Raw genomic sequence first — 20,999 nt, 5'->3', positions numbered from 1 at the left:
CTACTCCTGGTCAGAGTCAATGCCCTCTATCCCATTCCTAGGCATGCAGAGCACTCTGCTTGGTATTATGAGAAATCCAAAAGACCTGGCCCTGTCCTTGAGGGGCTTACAATCTAGTTAAAGAGACAAGGTGGAATACACACAAACTAAAGAAAATTGGCAGGTAAAAAAAATGCAACTCTACAGAAGTGCTCTAGGACAAAAGAGAGAACAAAATGGCAGAGGGGAAAAAAAAATCATTTCAAGAGGTCTTGATGATCAGTAAATTCCAGAACAGTGGGCGCCTGAGAAATGCCCGTCAGAGGCCCAGCAGACTGCCCTGCTGCCTGGGGTTCAGCCCCTGCTTTGTCCCTCCACCAGGAGGATGGCACCTGTAGAGAGCTAGCAGTGAGCTCCCATCTCACCCTCAGCCTCTCTGAAAGGACTCCAACCTCCTTGGGTTCTGGAGACACCTATGAGAAGCCCTGCCTCGCTGAAAGCAGTTACCTCATTCTTATCCTTGTCGTTTTGGGAGGCGACGGGCTTCTCAAGGCCTTCCATGCACTCCTTGAATTCCTTCTCGCAGGCATCCAGCTCCTCCTTGAGCTCTTTCTGCTCATCCAGCAGCTTCTTCATTCGCTGCTGCAGCAGCGTGTGCTCTTCCTGGCTGAGCTGGTACATGGCCTGCACACCCTGCAGCTTGATCAGCACCTTGGCGACCACGTCCTCAAGGTGCTGTGGAGGGCGAGGAGTGAGGAGGGCACCCTGAGGAGCCCCTGCCCTCCACCCGCTCTCTTCGCTGGGCCCTTTTTTCTCATGGGTACAAAACACTGGCCGAAAGGATCTGAAGCTGCCCAGGGGGAGAACACTGGATTTCTTCCCATGAAGAGCACATGACTGTGTTGATGAAAAGTCCAGAATCTTAGACTTCCGTCCAGATGGAACTGTATCTCCACAGGAAGTGGGAAGAGCACCTCATTCATTTCCTGACGGTCACCCAGCTCAGCTCTCAGCCCGCTGCCCACTTCACCTCTCGGGCCCTTCCCCGTGGCCTCTCCTAATGAGACAAGAACCATTGTCCCCTGTCTGACCGGACACCTGACTGCCTTTACCTCCACATCTCCAGGCTTGGCCAGCTCGTCGTCCATGCTGCTGCTGACGTAACTCTTGTGACAGGTGTCGGAGCTGCTGCTGCTGCCATAGCTCCTCTTATAGGTGTCGGAGCTGCTGCTGCTGCTGCTGAGGTAACTCCGCTGATAGGACTCGCTGGCACTGGTGCTGCTTTCGTAGCTCTTGAGGAGGCTCTCTTCACTGGCCTGGCTGCTGCTGTAGCTCTTCTGGTAGCCCTCATCGTCATTGATGTTGCAGCTCTTGTGGCAGTTTTCGTTGCTGGTGGTCGTGCTCGAATAACTCTTCCTGTAGGAGTCCAGGCTCATCTTGATTGAAGGGGACTGGTCTTGGAGCAGCTGCATTTCTTCCAGACAGAGCTGCAGGTCGGCCTGCAGCCTCTTCCGCTCCTCCAGAAGCCGCTCCTGCTCCTGCTGCAGCAGCTCCTGCTCAGTCTCACTGGCCTCATACAGCTCCTGCAGGGCCTGCATCTGGGCAATGATCATCTTGGACTGGCGGGAGTGGGTGGAGAGACACCAGCGTTACTTCAGACGCTGTGGTCCTTCCAGTGGAACCCCTCCTGGTGAGGATGTCTGATATCCCAGGTCAGGAAATGGCACACCTGGCCCTCCCAGCTCACCGCAGCCCAGGACTTCCACTTAGCCTGCAGGTACCTGGCATGTTTCAATTTCTTACTCACTGGAGAAAATCTCCTAGGGCAGACACTCCGCAATTTCTGGGCTCTCATTTCCCCCGGCTGCTATGCTCTGGTAACCTCCTCTCTCCCTGGAGCAGCACTGAGTGGGTCTCAAGGTCACTCAGCCTCCCTTCTCTTTTTTTAGTCAGGTGGATCCATTATCCTGACCTCTGGGGCTCAGTCCCCTCCTCCACTCCCAATTCTAAAATCAGCCCTGGCCACGAACATGAGCATATGAAGAACTCCTCCCTTGGAAGATGAAGACTTCCAATCAGGGTCTCACTACGAGCCCCTCTCCTGCCTCAATGCCAAATCTGGCTTCTGGGCATGCTTTCTGGGCCCTCTGGGTCTGGCTCCTTGGCAGCTGATGCCCAGGATGAGATCTGATCAGTTAAGGAAATATTTTCTATTTCCTGGTCTGGTTCCTGGTCTCTGTTATCCAGGCTGAAATCGGATGCCCCTGGAACCTGATCAACCAAATCGCAGGGTTTGGACTTCTGCTGCTCTATGCATCTATCTGCCTGTCTAGGCTAATATCTGAACAAATTGATCTCACTTAAATGGAAACTGTCTTCCTGCTCTTCCTTGCCTACACTGAGGCCTCAGACCAAATGCATCTCCCAATCCCGAACATACTTGTTTAGAAATTTCCACCAATATGACCTCAGAGGCCTGACCACTCACTGGTGTTTGAGACACATGGATTCTCTAGTCTAACGCCTCTGACCTGGCTGTTACTGCTGCAAAGTTCCAATCCAATGAAGACAGTGAGGTCAGTACCAAGAACCCCATATGCTGGGAATTTCTCTCTTAGAAACAAATGGCCCCAGATATGCCTCATGTAGAACACCAAAAGGTTACAAATTTGGATCACTGGAAAGTGAACTTCTCAATCATCAACCAGCTCATGAGGAAAAGACAACATGTTTAGAGTCAGTCCTAAAGAACCCAAACAAACACTAGGTTGCTCTACTTCCAACTACATCTGGAAAATGAGGTATTAAAGAGACTGAGTTCAAAGTATCAGGAGATCACAGACTTCCTGATCATCACAGTGCTTCAGGTGGGCATCCATCCGGAGGAGCAGCTCAGGCCAGACCTAAAGCTGTGACTAAGGAGCCCATGAGTGGGCTTCAGCTTCCTCTCTGCTCCTGGCCCAACAGGCCTTCGGAACTCAGACCCTGCTATGGAGCACCTTTCCCTAGCATACTGCTGCCCCCAGAACTGTCTCCCTGCCTCTTGCTATGGTTACCTTGTTGTGACCACACTTCGAGGACTTAGGCCATTTGGGATCCTCGGGATTCTCCAACACTTCCCGGAAGCTGGACTCCTTGAAACGGTGCAGCGCTCCTTGCAGTTCTAACTGTTCTTTTACTATGTTCTCTTGGTTCTGTATCAGTTTCTTCTGCTCCTCCTGCATGCCTTGGTAGAGCATCTGCACTTCACACAGGTCCTGTAACTTTGTGAGAAGCTCCTGACTCTGTGAGGTGGAGTGGAAGGAAGTGGGCGGCACTGTGATAGTTACAGGGAAAGACCTCTGCCTCCTTCCCTCTGGGGACCCTTCCCTCAAAGGAGTTGGCTTTGCTCAGCCCACTTGGGATAGGAGGGGAGTCTTTCTACACAGACCTGCCAGTGGAGGAGTTAAGACCTCCTGTGGGTGGATGTCTTTTGCTTTTTACAAAGTGATTTCAAGGACATTTCCTCCAGATGGACTAAATATCTAAAATGCTGGACAGATTCCAGAGTTGAGGTTGTATTTCAAGATTTAAAGCCCTAATCGGCTATATTGAGCAGTTTTGTGTGAGGAGACTGGTGAGAAAGTGAGGAGTTAAGACAAAGTTCCTTTTGCATCCTTTCACTTCTCCTCAGGTCGCTCACATCCGGGAAGGGCCTCGCAGCTGACGGCCGCCCTGGCCGCCATTACCTTATGGAAGAGACCAGACTTGGGGAGTGGGAACGTGAGCCTGTGCAGCTCTTCTTGTAGCTGGCCCTGCTCCTCCTGCATCCTCCTCTGCTCCTCCAGGAGCTCGCACTGCTCCATCTGCAGCTGTGCCATCTCCTTCTGGCTGGCTTTGTAAGTCTCCTGCAATTCTGTCAGTCTGAAGAGCAGCGCATCACACTGTGGATGGGGCGGGGCACGCAGGGTGGTCAGCGGACCACGCCTGTGTTCTGTTCTGTGATTCTCCAGGATCTCCCGCCCTGTGGTCACCTTAGACTGATCACCCCAAGCCCCACTGCGCCCCCTAGAGGCCTAGATGTTGAACGGGAACCCCAGCAGGCGGCTCAGGGCTGAAGTTTGGCTGTGCTGGATATTTTGCCTACTAGTCCTCTCTGAGGGTGGTTTTCAAGAGAGTGTTGGCAATGCCCCTCCCTTCTTACCTCCCCCTTGCTTCTTTCCTCTGGTGAAGACCATTTTCCCACCGTGCTGGGAATTCTAGTTTTCCAGTTGTTTCTATAACTGATTATGTTCCTTACCAATAAGGATGTACTTTCACCCTAATTTCCCCCCATATTTGTTTTCATCATCAGCTTTAAAAATCTTTAGAGAAGTATGAACTATTGCTAAGCTGGGGTTGAGAAGACTAAAGTATCCTATGACTCCAAAAACCCAATCTTCTAGTATCAGACTAGTCTCAATGCTCTTTTAGGACTAGAGAAAAGACTGCCTCTGTGTGCCAACATCCTTCTCCCTTCCTATGGTCCCCTCCCCTAGTAGAGGAAGTGATGAGCGGGATATGGACCCCCTGGCCCTCTCAATGGAGTCGGTGTGGCGGGAGAAGGGAAAGTGAGCCTGGGTGTAGAAAGGCAGGTGGACTACTAGGGCAGCCCAAAAAACATCTCCAGCTCTGTGTCTTCGGAAGGCCTTCCCCTGGAGACATAGCCTGCTGTGGCAGGAGCAAATGAGTATTCTAGCAGTATTTTGCATCATGTGTTGACATTTTTCCATTTCCTGCCAGTGATCAGGAGCTGAAAGTACTCAATAAGGCTAATTAATAATGACTTGCATTTTACACACTATGGAGAAAAGGGAAAGTGAGGAAGGAAGGCCTTATTGATCACCAGGATTTTTCACTAAAACAAAGTGAGGTAAGAGTAATATTCTGCTCAATTTAAAAAGGGTAAGATTTGAGTTGAGAATTTAACTACTCTGAAGTCATGGAATAAATCCTGGAAAAGCCCAGGTTCTTCTAATAACAATCAGCACTCAGGGCACCAACCATGCCTTCTGACAAGAGCAGCTACAATCTGCCTCAGAAAACTGGACCTTCTCTTTCTAGTTCTAACAGTCATAGTTGTGCATATGGGCCTACGTGTATGTTCTCCTCCACAAATGACAGGATTTCACTATAGTTCTAAAAATAAAGTATAAAGTCTACACTCATGGAATCATGTGTAAAACCTTCAGGTGTTCAGACTGGACCCAGATGTATTGATTCTACTAAGCTGTAGCTCAGGCTCAAAGTGAAGGTCAAGTCAAAGTTTTAATGTTAACAGCATGGGTTCTGTCTCTGTTCCCTGCCTTTCCACACTCAGCTGTTGACTGGACAGGAAGTCCATCAAGCCTTTCGTTTGCATGACTTCATCTCTTGCCCCTCTACTTCCTCTCTCCAAGGCTTGGGAGACCTCACCTGTCTTAGTTACAATTACCTTATTAGCACACTTCCCTTTGTCCTCTAGGATGGACTGGGTGCTCCTGAGCTGCTGCAGCTCCTGCTGGCAGAGCAGGAACTCCTGCTCCAGCTGGTCATACATGTGCTTCTGCCGGTCCAGTGTTTCCTGGCTGCACTGGTACAGCCGCTTCGTCTCCTGCAGCTGGGCGTGGACCTCTGCACTCTGGGGTGGGGAGGCAGACCCGGCCATTATCCCCAGAGACCCATGGCCACATTCTCTCCTCTCGGGCAGGGGCTAAGGGGGTCCTACCCTGTCCTTTCCAGGTCTAGGGGGGAACTCCCTGAGATGGACGAATCCCTAACAGGCTCTCCACAGATACTGGGGGCTTCCTCTCTGGGGAGGCAGGGAAGGGAAAGGGCCTCCTTTCTACAGTCATTTCGGACTTAAAATCACAGGAAGCCGAGTGTGTTGTGACCCTCTGAGGTCACCTTTCCACTGGGCACAGTCATAGTTGTGTATATGGACCTACATATATGTTCTTCATGAATGACAGGATGTGATTATGGTTCTAATAGTAAGGTATAAAGTCTCCTCACCAACAGCTCCTCCATAGAACTACCATCCTTTTCTCCTGCGGACCCAGCCTCTCATGGGAGGGTCTGCCGGGCTACCTTCTCCCTCACCTGAAGCTTGTTTTACCTTCTCGCTGCTCTCCTGGTAGGTGGTCACAACACCCCTGAGGTGCTGCACCTCGGCCTCATGGCAGCGCAGAGTGTCCCGCAGGTGCTGCTGCACGTCCAGCAGCTTGTCCTTCTCACATGAGATGCTCTGGCACTGCAGCTGCAGCTTCTGTAGCTGGCACTGTAGCTCCTGCGGTGGAGGGGGCCTGGGGCAGTGCCTCTGTAGTCCTCCACCCACTCACTCTTCTGCTGGAATCGCCCTCAGACACAGTCTGAGAATCCACTGGTCCCTGCCCTGCGCTTACACGCTGCCCTCTGGTCCAATGGGGGACTCGAGGGCAGCTGGAGTCCTGGACCTGCAGTGCCATACAGGTGGCAGCTGGAGCTATTTCAACGCTCTACTCTTCTCCCCACCCTGCCCAAACCTCTTGGCACCTGAGCAGCCCCTCATCTCGGGTTGCTGTTACCTTCTCACTCTGGCTTTCTACTGTGCTTTTCATGACTTTGAGCTGCCGGAGCTCAGCCTGAAGTTGTAGCTGCACCTTCAAGAGCTCACTCTGTTCATCCTGGCTAGCATCGTACTTCTGCTGCAGGGCACAGAGTCTGGTCTTCAGCTCCTCGTTCTGTGGTGGGGAGGATGTGGGAAGAGTGGTTACTCTCAGAAATCAGCAGACCCCTCTCCACACCAGAGTGGTTCTTTTTGCCGAGCAGACATCTTGAGGAGCTCCCCTGGGCGTTAGCGTTTAGTTTCTTCTCTGCAGCAGATGCTCCATCATGACTACCATTCTAGAATGCAATGCTGTGTGACTTCTCCACTTGCTCTCCAGTTGGCCGTACCCCTGGCTGCAGGCCAAGAGTCAGTAGAGTGCAGCCCACCTCTGCCTTCATCCTCCCTGGAAGCGGTAACTCCAATCGGGCCCTTCTGCCCTCCCCTGGTGCCCAGCCCTATCCGTGTTTACCTGGGTGACACTGTGGGACGTCTGAAACCGAAGCACCTCATTCTGTGCACACTTGAGCTCCCTCTGCAGCCGCCTCTGCTCCTCCTCGCTGGTCCGGCGATGGTGATGTAGCTCTTGCAACTCACAAGTCAATTTCTTACACTGTGTGGGAAATGGAACAGGAAGCCTGAATTACTACAGGGACCATATGAACTCTGGGAATGGACCTAGGCAGAGAATGGCAGTACTTTTACTGGAATATTCCATGAAAGGCACACAAGTGAGACCCCAGAGTCTGATCTCTTGCCATAGCACCTGTCTCCCTTGTTGACCTTGTGTCTAAGGAGATGCTGCTGACACAGGCCAGGAGAAGGTAAGAGCGAGGCAGTGAAGGAGCTGGCCTTTCCCTACCTTGCTCTGCATGTCATGCATCTGCTCCTTGGCTCCCAGCAGCTGCTGCCGCAACAAATGCATTCCAGGATCGGGCTCCAGGAAATCCTCTTCTGAGGTCTGAGACTCTGCTGACCTCATAGTCCGTAGCGTTTGGGACTCCAGCCACCTTTCTGTTGCTCTTCGTGTCCTGTAATTCAGAACCCCAGAGCCACATTCGGGAGAGCGTTCTGCCCAGCACAACCGGCCAAGTATGCCTGGTCCTGATGCCTTCATTTTAGGCAAAAGACAGTTAAGGAGCCTTCTCTTGTGATTTACCTCTCAAACACACTTGAAGGATGACAGAAAAAGTCCCCAGCACCTCAACCTGCAAAGGCATGTCTGGCTCTGAGAGACCCTAAGGGTACTAGTCGAGTCAGGCTCCAGGCTGGGACTGGAGTGAAGCCAGCTCCAATTTGGAAGCAGTGCATCCTTAGACTGGATCAAGTCTGGGAGGACAATAAAGGAATTGCTTCTCCTCTACTCCAGAGCAGAGCCAACCAGACCTAACTGCCTATAGTGGAAGAAAATGAAATTTCAGAACTCGCCCAGCTCTAGTCCTGAGACATCTGGTTGGATCCCCATACCTGCTTCTCAGCAGTATTCAAACCCTTCAAATACCATGGGAAAGACCAGCTCTCCCACAGTGGAGGAAGGCTGGGGAGCCTGACATCTGCCTTCGGTGGTTCTACTCAGGGAATAGCCCTGTCCTAAAGAGCCCTGTGGGCCTGTGGGCTGTACCTCTCACTCTCCAGATCTGCAAGCTGCCCTGTGAGGCTGCTGTTGCTCTCCTGCAGGGCCCGGTACTCCTCGTTCAGGAAGTGGTAACGTTCCCGCAGTTGCTGCAACTCTTCTGCAGAGGACAGGCGGAGAGGTGAGACCCCAGGGAGGAAGCACAGATGACCAGCCCCCAGTTTTCTAGCCCAGAAATCTGGCTGCAGAAAGCTGAAGAGTTTCTTTTTCTAGAGACAGATGAGATACCCCATGCAGAGGTTTAGAAGACGGGGCCCAGAAAGTTTCAAGTTGCAATGGGTCTTTGTCCTCTTTCAGTGTGCTGCCCTTATTTTCAACTTCCCAGAAGACTGGCCCTGGGTGTCCATCTTCAAAACTTCAACCAAGAGGGCCGGGGTGGGGGGTGCGGAGGTGGCAGGGGAAACAAGCAAAACCAACCAAGACAGCGTCTTCAGATTTTTAGGAGCTTTTGAGGGTTTAATGAATTAATTGTGAGGGTTTTTGGTTTATTGTATTTAAAGTTCCCATTCAACTGTTTATGGTTATTGTCCTTACACTTTTAGTACAAAAAGCTGAGAGTGTGAACTGCCAGTCCTCAGCTTTCAGAGACAACCCAGGCATCCTTGCACTTCTTGTTGTCCTTTTACTTCCTTTATCATCACACCCAATCCATCGGCCTGCACATGGTCAAGAATTCTTTCTAATGATCTTTTTTATCTGCCAGCAAAAAAGCTCACCACAACTGAACCCACAAATTATACATCCACAAGCATCAGCAGAGATCTGGTTAAAATGCCCAGCACAGATCCTAAGTTCCAGATACCAATACTTTTTCATGATGTGAAAATAGAAACACACATATCTGCTTTGTTTTTTCATGATGAAGAATTAATTCTCTCAGAATACTAATTCTGCTGATGTTTAAAGAACACTAACTTGCTCCAGTTAGAGCCCAAGGCCTATCTTTCCCACTCTAAGAGTCAACACCCTGACATTCACTTCTAGTGTTCCTTCTTTAGTCCACTCAAAAGTTTTCGGCATACTCCAGATTACCGTAGAAGGAAGGAAGGAAACTAATCTTTAATAAAAGCTAACCATGTGCTAAGCATTAGACCGGATGATTCCCGCCTTGGCGTTAGTTGCGTGTGAGTGCTTTCAGCATACTAGGCATTTCATTTAATCCCCAAAAAAGCCCTATAAGGTTTTCTTTCTTTCTTCCTTTTTAAATAAACTTTTAGTGTTAGAACAGTTTTTGATTTACAGAAAAGTTGCAAAGATAGTGCGAAATTCCCTGGGAGTATTTTCACCCAGCTTCCCCTCTTGTTAACATCTTTCCATGGGTACATCTGTCATGAGTAAGGAATGAACACTGGTATATTACTGTTAACTAAACTCTATATTTTATTCAGATTTCTCTACGTTTTCTCTAAGGTCCTTTTCCTGTTCCAGAATCCCATCCAACTATAAAGTTTTATTAATCAATTTTCACAGCTATGGAAACTGTGAGATAATAACCAGGCTAAGTTTATCCTGCTAATTAGCAGAGCTGAGATTCTGAACAGCCCAAGCCTTCCAACTGTGTTAGCCTCCTTCTCAGAGTATATCAGTCCAAAGGCGCTTCTGAGAAGCCTGTTACAGCTGGGAAAACTTGAAGTTCTTTTGATTCCTTGTTGACTGCCTTTGCTTGACCTGGCCTAGTACAGGGCCTCCCATTATACTCAGATCATAAATCTAGCCTCAGAATAAAGGCAAAGTCTCTTACGTCATGAAGCCTAGCAACTCACTGGGAGACTCTGAGCAGAGCTCTAAGCTTTTGTGTACCTCATGTATTACTAGAAATAACCTCTGTTCCTCTCCAGCTGTCTTGTGCTCTGGTCTGTTGCCCCCTAAAACTTCTACTTGGGGAGGGCTGCGTGCTATGCTGTGCTTAGTTGCTCAGTCATGTCCAGCTCTTTGTGACCCCATGGACTGCAGTCCACCAGGCTCCTCTGTCCAAGGGGCTTCTCCAGGCAAGAATACTGGAGTGGGTTGCCATGTCTCCACTCAGATTCTTTACCATCTGAGCCACTAGGGAAGCAGGAAGGGCTTTAGCACAGGCAAATCAACAAATGTATGATGGCTCTGTGAGGAAGAATTCTCAGGGGACATCTCCATGGTACTGTTTCTTATACCGTCATAGATTGGTTACATGACCTCAAGCTTTTCTCTCTTACAGTCTTGAATCCCACCTAGAAGTTTCTTCTACAGGTTCCCAATTCATGATCTAAGCCCACCTTCTTGCAGCCTAGCTCCCTCTGCTTGATTTGACTCACAGACCGGGAGGAGGGCTCACTTTATCATACCTTGCATCTCAGAGAAATCTGAGAGACTGAAACTATTGGAAGGGTCAGAGTTCTTCATGTCTATTTCTGCACGGAGGGAGGTGATCTCCATCTCGTACTCTCCTCGGATTCGGTCCATGTCCTCGAGTTCATTCTGCATCCGGCAGATGTCCTCCTGCAGGGAGGCTATGTCACTGTCGTGTTCAGTCGCGGAGTCCTCCGCTGCTTGCCGCAGAGTCTGGATCTCAGCCCGGGCTAAGTGCAACTCCTGTTCTATTTCCTTAAGTTCACATTCCTTTTCACGCTCTAACAGGGAAATCTCCTCCCGCAAGGACCGCAGCTCACCTGCAAAGCGCAAAGATGATATTGAGATGATCAAGAGGATAACCAACCGTATTCTAGAGGCACAAAGTTAAAAGGCAGGTTTATTTCTTATCTGGAAAACTCCTGACAACCTGGTCTCTACCCCATCAGAGAAGTACAGCTTCACCTGATGTGGAATAAAGGGAATACCTAAGAGAACAGAGTCAATCTAGGTAGTAAGGTGCAATAGGAAAGCAGATCTTGAGGCTTTGCATCAAAAACAAATTAGGCAAAAACAAACAAACAAACAAACAAAAAACCCCAAAAAACCCAAAAGACAAACAACAACAACAAAAAACAAATTAGGCTACCCCAAGCAAAAAGTATTAGGTACTTCTAAGAAATCACCTAACAGTTAAAGACCAGACCTAATTTTCAGCATTTTGCTTATGCCCTGAGTCTTCCCAAAAAGTATCTTACTAAAAAAACACTTATAGATTATTCTCATCTATTCAGTCTGGGAGCTTAGAAATTACAGAGGCTCAGATTTTCCATGAACTGCTTGTGTTAAGTGCTGGTCCCAAAACAATGTGTATTTAGAGCTCACAGCTGAAATTCAAATATAAGCTCATAGCAAGGTAATCAAACAATGGGGAAATAAACTAGATGCCAATTAATAAGGGATTGTTTAAATTGAAGAAGATGAAATAGAATATTGGCTGCCATTTAAAAGAAAGTGGCAGATCTATAGAGAAAACATGAAAGGGTTTCCATAATATACTAACTAGAAAGAAAAATGAGCTGTAAAATACATGGTATTATCCATTTTTGCAAAAATATTTATACGTATAGTATATAACACAAATATATAGAGACATAGAAAAGGGTCTGGAAAGATAGAAGTCCTCAACCATAAAACACAGTTGCTGCTAAGGAATGATTTAGCATGTGAGAGGGACTTTTACTTTCCACATTATATATATCACTGCTTTGATAGTTTTCACAACAAGCCTACATTTTATAATATGTTCTAATGTACAAAATAAACATGTCAGAGCTCTCAGTATCTGTGGAGCATCTCAGGGTTTCTGAATAGAGGTACTCATTGGGAATCAGGAGAACCTAAACGTGGAGCAAGAGTAAAAAGATATTGCCACCAACACAGAATTCAAAATTTGGGGGTCAGGATTAGGAAATTAGGGTTCAGTTAGGAGGGTCAGGACTTTCCCACAAACTCTTTGCAAGGCAGCCTCTCCCTAACCCTTGCCCCCAACTCCCTTCAGATTTCAACCTTCCCTAGCCTCTCCCCCAACCTTCTCAATAAATGAAGTCCTTCATTAAATGCTCTCATAGCCCCTTGTACTTTGCAGCGTGTGTTATTAAAACGCTGGCCTCCCCTTCACTTGCAAGCTTCATGAAGACAGGAATCATGTCTGTTTTGCTCACCATTATAGCTCCAGGATCTGCCAGAGACCCTAGCATAATGTACTCAATAAATATTTGCTGTATACATGCATAAATGAAGCGGGGGATACATCTAGTTCACAAACTTTTACTGAGGACTACAGGTGCAGAATTGTATGTTTGGGTATTAAAAACAAACAAACAAACACTAGAACAGAAAATGGAGGTTTGACTAGAAAAACTTGGACATACTACAGACATAAACGCTGGGCCGATGGGGAGTCCGGAGGCATGGGGGAAGGTCTCTGGCCCTACACTGCCAAGCTCACAGGTGCGGTTCCGGGCACACCTTTTGCCAGTCTTCCCTTCTCTACAAGCATCCTAGCTGTCTCCTCTACTTAGTCTACTCAACAAGTATTAGTTGATCACCTCTGTGCCAAGCCCAAACATCTCTGCTTAGATTCTCCGACTTCCTTCCTATTCGAAGGAAACAAAGTCCTTGCTCTTTTTACTACTTAACAGTCTGCCCCTTGGAGCATATAGCCTAGTCGGGGAGACACACAAGTCACTGGCCATTAGGATAAAGGCCCGGGTGGGTTTTCTGTCAGAAACCTCCACTTCCCCACTCTGCCCCTGATGTTCAGGTTCAAGTATCCCTGAGGTTTTCCTCTATGTCTTTAAAAAAAAAAAAAAAGGACATTCTCAGATCCACTGAATGACGGAGGGTCAACCTTGAAAAGCTCTTAATTAGAAACACACAGGGGCAGCGGGGTGGAGCTTGCGGACACCAGGGAGGACCTTATCTGGAGGCTGGGCTGGGCGGCCCCTTACTGGGGCGGCCTCGCTAGGAGTTGGAAAGGCCGGACCGGGGTGCTGAAGAGCCAGCGCCGGTTGGCAGTGAGACTGGGGCCGTCGGGGCGACGCCGAAGGCCCTGGAGCCGGGCGAGGGGCACAGAAAAATCACTTCTCACTCACTGGTTATGGCCTCCATCTCACTGGCCCGCCCCTCACCAAGCGGTCTCTCTGGGCGGGGCCTCCCGCCGCCGGCCGGTCCCAGCCCCCGAAGGGCTGTGGCGGCCGGAACGGCCTCTCAACACCAGCTACCTCTGAGGCCGCGCGCGCCCCCTCTTGGCGGAAACGGGCAACGCGCGTGCGCAAGGACTCCTCCGTGGCGTGGGCTTTGAGTGCCTGCCCCAAACCTTCCCTCATAGCTCAGTGGGTAAAGAATCTGTCTGAAAGGTAGGAAACCCGGGTTCGATTCCTGAGTCGGGAAGATCCCCTGGCAAAGGAAATGGCAACCCACTGCAGAATTCTTGCTTGGAGAATCCCATGGACAGAGGAGCCTGACAGGCTATAGTCCACGGGGTTGCAAAGGTTGGACACGACTTAGTGACTAAACCACCACCACCCAGACCTGCAGCACCCCCACCCCCACCACCACCCGCCGCCCCATCCCACCCCTGGGCTTACGTGAGGTCTAATGCTCTAGCGGATCCTTTCTTTCATCATACCAACATGACCCAGTGTGACCCATCCCCCAAAAACGAAACACCAGGAGCTGTCCCTTGACTTCTTTTTTTTTTTTTGTCCCTTGACTTCTTTTCCGTTGTTTCTCTGCTTCTCTCCAAGACATGACTACTGGAATTATGCGTACTCACCTTCTCCATTTCACTTCCCCTTTCCTCTTCAAGCTCGGTACAGTCAGGCTTCTATCTTCACTGAAACGTCTCAGAGCCCTCCGTCTTGCCCAAACCAATGGCCGTCTTACTTAGCAACTTTTGACAGCGCTGATCACTGTCTCCCTGAAGCACTTTCTGCTCTTGGCTTCCAGGTAACCAAATGCTTCAGTGGTTCCTCCTACTTCAGTCTCTGTTCATTTCTCCTTGCCTGTGAGACTTTTAACTTTCAGAGCATCCCTGGAACCCTTTTCTCTCCTTTTCCTGTATCTCTCCATGTGATTTCACTGTGATCTCCCATGGATTCAAATGTAATCTATATGCTAATGACTCCCAAATTTATATCCTCAGTCCTGATTTCTCCTCTGGTTCTGGATTCATATATCCAGCAGCTTCCTTTAATATATTGACTTAGATGTCAATAGCCATTTCAAACTCAACATGTAGAAAACATGTCTTAAAGGGTTCTCCTAGCCCTGAAATTTGTTCCTTGTCAAGTTGTTCGCATTCCAGTAGATGACACCACCATCCATTCAGTTTCTCAAGGCAAAGTCATCTTTCATGCCTCTCTTATCCCCCAATCCAATTCAGCAAGTCCTGAGAGCTCTAAATTTCAAATTGTATTCTCAATCATCTCCATTTCTACTGCTCTAATCCAAATAACCATCATTTCTTTGCTGGACTATTGCAATTATTTGCTGACCAGACTCAACTGTTTTGACTCTTTTCTTGTCATTCAATTTCCACAGAGTAGCCAAAGTATTCTTTTAAGAATGTAAAGTGGATCATATCCCTCCAGCCCTGGCTAATACCCTCCCATGTTTTCCACTATACTTAGAATACAAGTCAAACCTCTCAGCTGGCTTATAAGGTCCTCTGTAATCTGAACTCTCCCACTTCTCAGAACCCTCTCTTAGCAAAATCCCCCACAAACACTTTGCTCCAGCCACGATATCCCTCAAACACATGAAGCTTATTCTTGCCTCTGAGCTTCTGCAGTTGCTAATTCACCTGCCTGGTGTGCATGTCCCTCAGATCTTCTTCATGATTCAGGTCTTAGTTCAAATGACCCCTTCTCAGACATTTCTAACTACTCTATCAAAAATACACTTCCATCTTACCCCCATCCATATCATATTGTTATATTTTCTTCCTGAACTGATGGTGTTTGTCTGTTTTCTGCCTTTCCCATCAGAATGTACTCTTCATTAGGGCAGGGATCTGATCTATGTTGTCCATAGCTAGTCCTCCAAGTATACAGGCACTCAATAAATGGTTGATAAAGCATATAAGTCAGCCCTATTTTACAGCTAAGGAACTGAGTCTCAGAAAGATAAAAGTGACTTGCTCAAGATCACAAAGCTTGTTATGTGCCAGAACTGGGCTCAAGAATCTAGGTGACCTGAGAACAATGCTCACACTCTTTCCCCAGAGCAACATGGCTCCTGCAGTTTCTCTCCCTCCCTGAATGGCAATCCACTCCAGAATTCTTGCCTTGAGAATCCCATGGACAGAGGAACCTGGTGGGCTACAGTCCATGGGGTCGCGAAGAGTCGGACACGACTGAGCGACTAACACTTTTACCTCCCCACCACCTCAGCACCTTTATTGTCTACTTTTCCTGTTTTATTTTCTACCTTTGCTTACGTCTTCTTTCCCTCCTCTTTCCCTCCTCCTCTCCCACCTTGGCTTGCTCCTCTCCAGGCCTGCTTGCCAGCCTTCCTTATTTTTCCATTTATACTTCTCTTTTGGCTTGATCTCAGTTCTGCCTGGAGAGTCCCTGCAGTTTTCTAGGGCAGCTCCCCAAAACCTTCCCAAAGCCCACAGATGTAACAAAACCTGCCTCTTTATTTGGTGGCACAGTGGACTGTAGGATGCCTGCCTTGCTGCTTCCCAGAGACGTGGGCGTTAGAAACAAAAGGGCTTTGGGGGCCACTAGGCTGCAGTCCATGGGGTCGCTAAGAGTCTGACACGACTGAGCGGCTTCACTTTCACTTTTCACTTTCATGCATTGGAGGAGGAAATGGCAACCCACTCCAGTGTTCTTGCCTGGAGAATACCAGGGACGGCGGGGCCTGGTGGGCTGCCGTCTATGGGGTCATACAGAGTCAGACACAACTGAAGCGACTTAGCAGCAGCAGCAGCAGCAGCTCGGTCCTCAGTAGCAAGAGAAGTGTTCTCATCTGAGTCCCCTCCTGTCACTTCTCATTGGCTCACCACTCTTCCCATGATGCTCTTGGAGGGATGGGGGAAAAAGTAATATGGTTTGCAATTCAACCCTGACTACCTACCCCTGGCACTGACCAGGAGAACAAAGAAAAAGGGACGAGAAGGGGAGAGACTGAGGGGAGAAGAGGGAGTTAGCCTCAAGGAAAGGGGGTGAAATGGGAGGGCAAAAAAAGGGAAGGAGGAGGGGGACAGAAGAGTCAGTTAGAGGTGCCAAAAAAAAGCAAAAACGGAAATTAAGAGGGTAATGGAGAGATGAGGAGAAAAGGGTAAGAATAGTAGAAGAAAGTGAGGAGAAAGTACCGAGCTCGGCTCCATTGGTCTGCTGTGCCTCTGCTAAACCCTCAGGACACAAGTACTCAGATGACTGCCTACCCGCCAGTCCAAGTGCAAGAAATTACCTTGGAGCTGCTGGATCTGCTTAGTGAACACCTCTGCCTGCTGGGCGCTGGCCATCCGCTCGTCCTCCAGGAGCCCTGCAGGGACAGGGGAGCTGCTGTCAGGCTGGGGACCCAGTGCCTTTGGGCCCAAGCCCTCCAGCCCCATCACAGGTGCTCACCCTGCAGCTCCAGAGAGTCATCCTCGTGCTGCCCTGCCAGCTCCCGGGTCTCCTCCAGTTCTGCCACCAGCCGCAGCACCTGAGCCCTTAGCTCCTCCAGCTCCGTCTCCGTGAGGCTCAGGCCTCGGTGCTTGCTCATCGACAGGGAGCCCGCATTGCCACCTTTCTGCCCTGAATCCTCCTCTTCTTCCATCTCTTCTTCTTCCTCTTCCTCCTCCTCTTCCTCCTCATAGAGAGCTGGGAGTAACACTTCCCCTAGGAGAGAACCCCCCGCAACATCCCGCCAGTAAGAGCCAACTTTCTTCCCCAGTCCTTAGAGGGCCCTCCACCTCACTGTCCTTAGAGGGCAGAGATGGTATAATAGTGCCACCTGGTGTCCCCCAAGGAGCCCCTGGGCAGCACCTGCATGCCTGAGGAGCTCCGAGGTGTGAGAGTCAAGTTTGGAGGTATCCATCCCCCTCCCAGGCGCTTTCTGGACCAATATTGCCTCTGGGGCCTCCAAGGACTGCCTTCAGGTGGACTGAACAGCCAGGGACCGGCTTGCACAAGGATACCTGCTTCTTCCATCCTTGTCTCTGGGTACAAGTAGTCAAGAAAGGATTCAGACACTGGGTGTGTCTTTAAGCCAAACAGGGCAAGAATTACGGTTTGGAGGTTTGTACAAAGTTTACAAACGATCCAAGTGGCTTGTGAGAAACTAACCTTTCCATGATAAGAAAGTGTTGCCTATCAGTAGGCAGAGAAAGAGAACATCTGAATGAAATGATCTAAAGGATTTACTGGACAAACACTGGGGCCCTTCCAAACATATTCCATCGAATAGCCTTTTTGAAATTTTCTACCAAGTCCACTTTTCTTTTCCCTGCTGAGTGTCTGGAGGTCTCCTTTCCTCCCCTGCTGACCACAAGGCAGTTTTTAGGGGGAAGTCATAGGTTGTACTTGTGTGTAAAAGAAAGCCTGCCATTTTAATGAGTTAAGAAACTGGGGTGTGCTGGTCTCCAGTCTCTGGCTGGCAAGCACCCCCTCCTTTACTGCAATGCAGTTCCTCTAAATAGCAAAACCTTATCTGGATGGCAACTGTTTTGTTTTAAAATTCTGAATCTCTGGTCTGGTTTTGTCCAGTAACCACAGCCTAAGATTCATCTGGGACCCCTGGCATCATCTGTCTCCCCGGGGTGGCGGGGCGGGGGCAAGATTGTCCACACTGGATGTGCACAGGGACCTTGGGACCCTTCACAGGAAGTCCTGGCAACAGGACCAGCATCCTTCTAGCATCCTCCGGGTGTTGGCAGCAACTGCCAAGTCACATGGGTGTGGTGGAAATACACATGTGTTGGGAGGTTGGCCTTTTCAGCAGCCCCCTTCCCAGGCTCCCTCTTTCAGGCAGTAAGATAGCCTAGAGAACCAAAGCCACCAGGCTTCCATTTGAAGTCAGTGGTGGCAGCACCAGAAAGACAGTTCACATGCTCACTTCCCTGCTTTTCAAAATAAGAGACAGCTTGGGATCTGGGTCGGGAGGCAGAGAGAACAAACCCCCTGCTGAAAGGCTGCTTCAAAGCTCTGTCCAAAGAGGCCTCTTTCTCTGTCTGGCAGCTCCCTCGGGACACACAACCTGGTTAGCTGGTGATTAGAACCCCAAAAGGATGTACCTTGAACTTCCCTCAAAGCCTGAGCCCTGAGGAGGGCTAGCAGGTGCTGAGCTGAACTAGGGGGAAGGTGTGTGTCCTGGCTCAGAGTTCTGGAGGGTCAGAGGGAGGAAGGAAAATTGGGTGAGGGGGAAGGAAAGAAAGCTTTATGGGAAAACTCACCCTCCATAGCTTGCATACCCCGCCGTTCCAGGGACCCCCAGCGTTGGCCCTTCTTCCTCTCGCAACCCTCGGACACCTCATAGGAGCCTAAAGTGGTCACTGTGGGTCCTGTGAGCAGGGAGAGAGGAGGGATTGTGGGGTGCCAGGGTGGTTGGGGTGAGGCGGAGAGGGGAAGGGACACACCTTCTAGCCCTTCGGAGCCCTTGGGATTTTCATTCCGGTGGAAGTACTTGGCTCACTCTCCCAGGCACTGCGACTCCTCTCCCCAAGCTGCCCCTCAGGCTGGGCCTCTGGGGACCCCGCCCTGCCCTGCCCATCCTCCTCTGCAACCTCTGTTCCAGGCTCCTCTCCCTTGCACAGGCAGAAAGGGTGTGTGTCTCTTTAGCCCAGAGGGGAAGAGTGGTAAGATGGACAAGAATGGCAGAGGGTAGGAGCCAGTAAAGAGGCTGAATGGGTGAGGTAGTGCGCCTAAGGGGAAGGTGGGGAGGGGGGCCGGCGATGGCTGGCGGGGGTCGCGTGGACCGGAGCCCCTCCCCTCCCCTCCATCTCTCCCTAGACTTCGTCCACCCCACCCGCGCCCCGCGCTCAGAAGCTTTAGGGGTGCGAGCGGGTGCAGGATCTGTAGAGACCCTAGGGCTGGACGCGGTATGAGGCTGGAGAGTCGAGACTGAGAAGGCTCAGGGCAGGGACTGCCAAGGAGGATGCGGCCAGTGTGGGGAAGACCCAGCCGGGAAAGATGGAGACCGGGCCCGGGTTGGGGGCAGGATGGAGGGAGGAGGAAGACTTCGGACGTCAAGGTGGGGAGTAGCGGAGGGGGCAGAGGCCGTGGGGGTCTGGGGGGAGGAGAGATGGAGAAGAGGAAGGAGAGGCATTGGTGAGGTGAGGGAGGGGCGCTCTGACCTGGGCCCGGGCAGCTCCAGCCCGAGGCGCCCGCGCCGGCCCCGGCGCCCGCCTCCATGGCCGCTCTCGCCACCGCCGCTGCCTCCCGGAGCAGACGCCGCCGCCGCCGCCACCGCCGCCACCGCCGCGAGGCCGGGTACCGGAGCCGGGTGCGCCGGGGAGGGAGGGCGGGCCGGCCGAGGGGGCGGGGCCTGGCCGGGCCACCTGACACCGCCCCCGCCGCCGCCCGGAAGCCGGTCTGCAGCCGCAGCTCCCGAGTTCCCCGAGGCCGAGCGAGCGGGCTAGGGGAGGAGACCCGCGCGGAGAGTGCGAGCAGCTAGGAGTCGGCTGCGCGGGGGGACCCCCTCTGCTCCGTGTGCCAGGATCCCGTCTCGCTCGGTGATGAGGCAGGAAAACCAAAAGGATGGACGGATCCTCCCGGCCTGTTTCCTGAAAACACGCGAATGCTTTTCCACTCCTCTGGCTCCCTACGGCACAGGGCGCGCCCCCCAGCTCCGCAGTCGGCGCGGACCCCGGCCACCCGCCCCAGACTCAGAATTGTGTGAGGGCAGGAGCGGGGAAACTGAGGCCAGGATACGTGAACTCGGGGCCCTGATCCTTCTGTTGTCCTTGAGTGCGCCCCTCACCAAGCCAGAAGCAGGGACCCTCTTAGGAGCGGCGGCTCCGTGGCCCTACACAGTCCTTAGTGTCCGAAGGCCGCCTTTCTCCACCGCTTGCCTTCCCACGAGCCCTACTCCTGGTGGGCTGCGAGCATGACCCCCACTCATCCTGCACGCATAGCCTGTTCAGGGTGGGCACTGCTGATTTATACTCTTAAAAATGGGAGATGTGAAACTTCCGCGGGCTTATGTCACTTAACTTCATCATTCATTCAAGGAACGTCTACCAGGGGCCAGGTCTTGAAGAAGCAATTGTTCTCACATCTCTGAAGGTCTTAGCTAGGAAAAATATTGGTACACTTGAGAACTGGGGCGTCCCAGGACATCCAGAAAAGCACTGCGAGATTCCTAAGCCAGGGACACACACCAATCCCTTCTGTCGCCCATCCACTCGCAAGGTCTTTGGCATATATTGTCTTTGTCACCGCCACAGGCTCCCAGGTTCACGATCCCTCCATATTCTTCAGGGGAGAACCTTTCTTCACCTGGACATCCCCTACTTATCTTTCAACACTCAGCAGGGAGTCATCTCTAGGCAGCCCTTCCTAACTCTCCCTTCCACCCCATTATACACACCCTATCCTCCTTTCTTTCTAGGGCAGTGCCAGTCACTCAGGGTTGTCATGGTCAGGTTTTTAATTTTCTGTCTGCCCATTTTCTTGAAGACTGGGAAGTTACCACGGTCTTCTGTGTATCTCTAGCATCTGACAAATTCTCTTACACGTAGAATGAATGAGTAAAGGTAAATCTCCCAACTTCACATCTGTATATTCTGCTTATCATTTAGTATATGATCTCACACTCAAGGAGTTCAGTGTTGCCTGTTGACAATAATATTGCCTCTCAGCCTCTGTCTCTCTTTCCCTCCCTCCACACCCTGCCTCCTCTCCTCACCTTTCTTTCTCCCTCTCATACTCCCAGCTCAGTATGTGCTCAGAGAGATGGTGAGCACAGATCAAGATGTTTCTT

The 20,999-nt window shown here is 50.6% G+C and overlaps 1 protein-coding gene across 7 annotated transcripts in view; it reads right to left on the bottom strand.

The window, feature by feature from the left end:
* The window catches only part of CCDC136 (coiled-coil domain containing 136), a 28,146-nt gene extending 8,668 nt beyond the window's left edge, over positions 1-19,478 (bottom strand). For 4 of the 7 annotated variants that reach the window (XR_009494260.1, XM_005205738.5, XM_002686947.7 and 1 more), the window contains exons 1-15: positions 19,372-19,477; positions 18,472-18,579; positions 16,664-16,918; positions 16,506-16,580; positions 10,517-10,840; positions 8,184-8,295; positions 7,425-7,593; positions 7,035-7,175; positions 6,543-6,698; positions 6,095-6,265; positions 5,432-5,617; positions 3,708-3,902; positions 3,036-3,263; positions 1,092-1,598; positions 487-714 (exon numbers count right to left, since the gene is read on the bottom strand). Coding sequence is in view for 6 of the 7 variants with exons in the window: in XM_005205738.5 (XP_005205795.1) it covers positions 487-714; positions 1,092-1,598; positions 3,036-3,263; positions 3,708-3,902; positions 5,432-5,617; positions 6,095-6,265; positions 6,543-6,698; positions 7,035-7,175; positions 7,425-7,593; positions 8,184-8,295; positions 10,517-10,840; positions 16,506-16,580; positions 16,664-16,918; positions 18,472-18,579; positions 19,372-19,429 (2,913 nt within the window). In the remaining variant the exon portion in view is untranslated. Of the gene's footprint in view, positions 1-486; positions 715-1,091; positions 1,599-3,035; positions 3,264-3,707; positions 3,903-5,431; positions 5,618-6,094; positions 6,266-6,542; positions 6,699-7,034; positions 7,176-7,424; positions 7,594-8,183; positions 8,296-10,516; positions 10,841-13,177; positions 13,331-16,505; positions 16,581-16,663; positions 16,919-18,471; positions 18,580-19,371 lie in introns of those variants that run through there. The other 3 variants (XM_059885933.1, XM_024991147.2, XM_010804493.4) reach the window with 3 other exon arrangements.
* Between the last annotated feature and the right edge of the window lie 1,521 nt (positions 19,479-20,999).

Source organism: Bos taurus, chromosome 4 (assembly GCF_002263795.3).
Source record: "Bos taurus isolate L1 Dominette 01449 registration number 42190680 breed Hereford chromosome 4, ARS-UCD2.0, whole genome shotgun sequence".
In the NCBI taxonomy this organism is placed as follows: domain Eukaryota; kingdom Metazoa; phylum Chordata; class Mammalia; order Artiodactyla; family Bovidae; genus Bos; species Bos taurus.
Note: the sequence above shows the minus strand (reverse complement) of the source record. Positions and strands in the feature narration are given on the sequence as shown.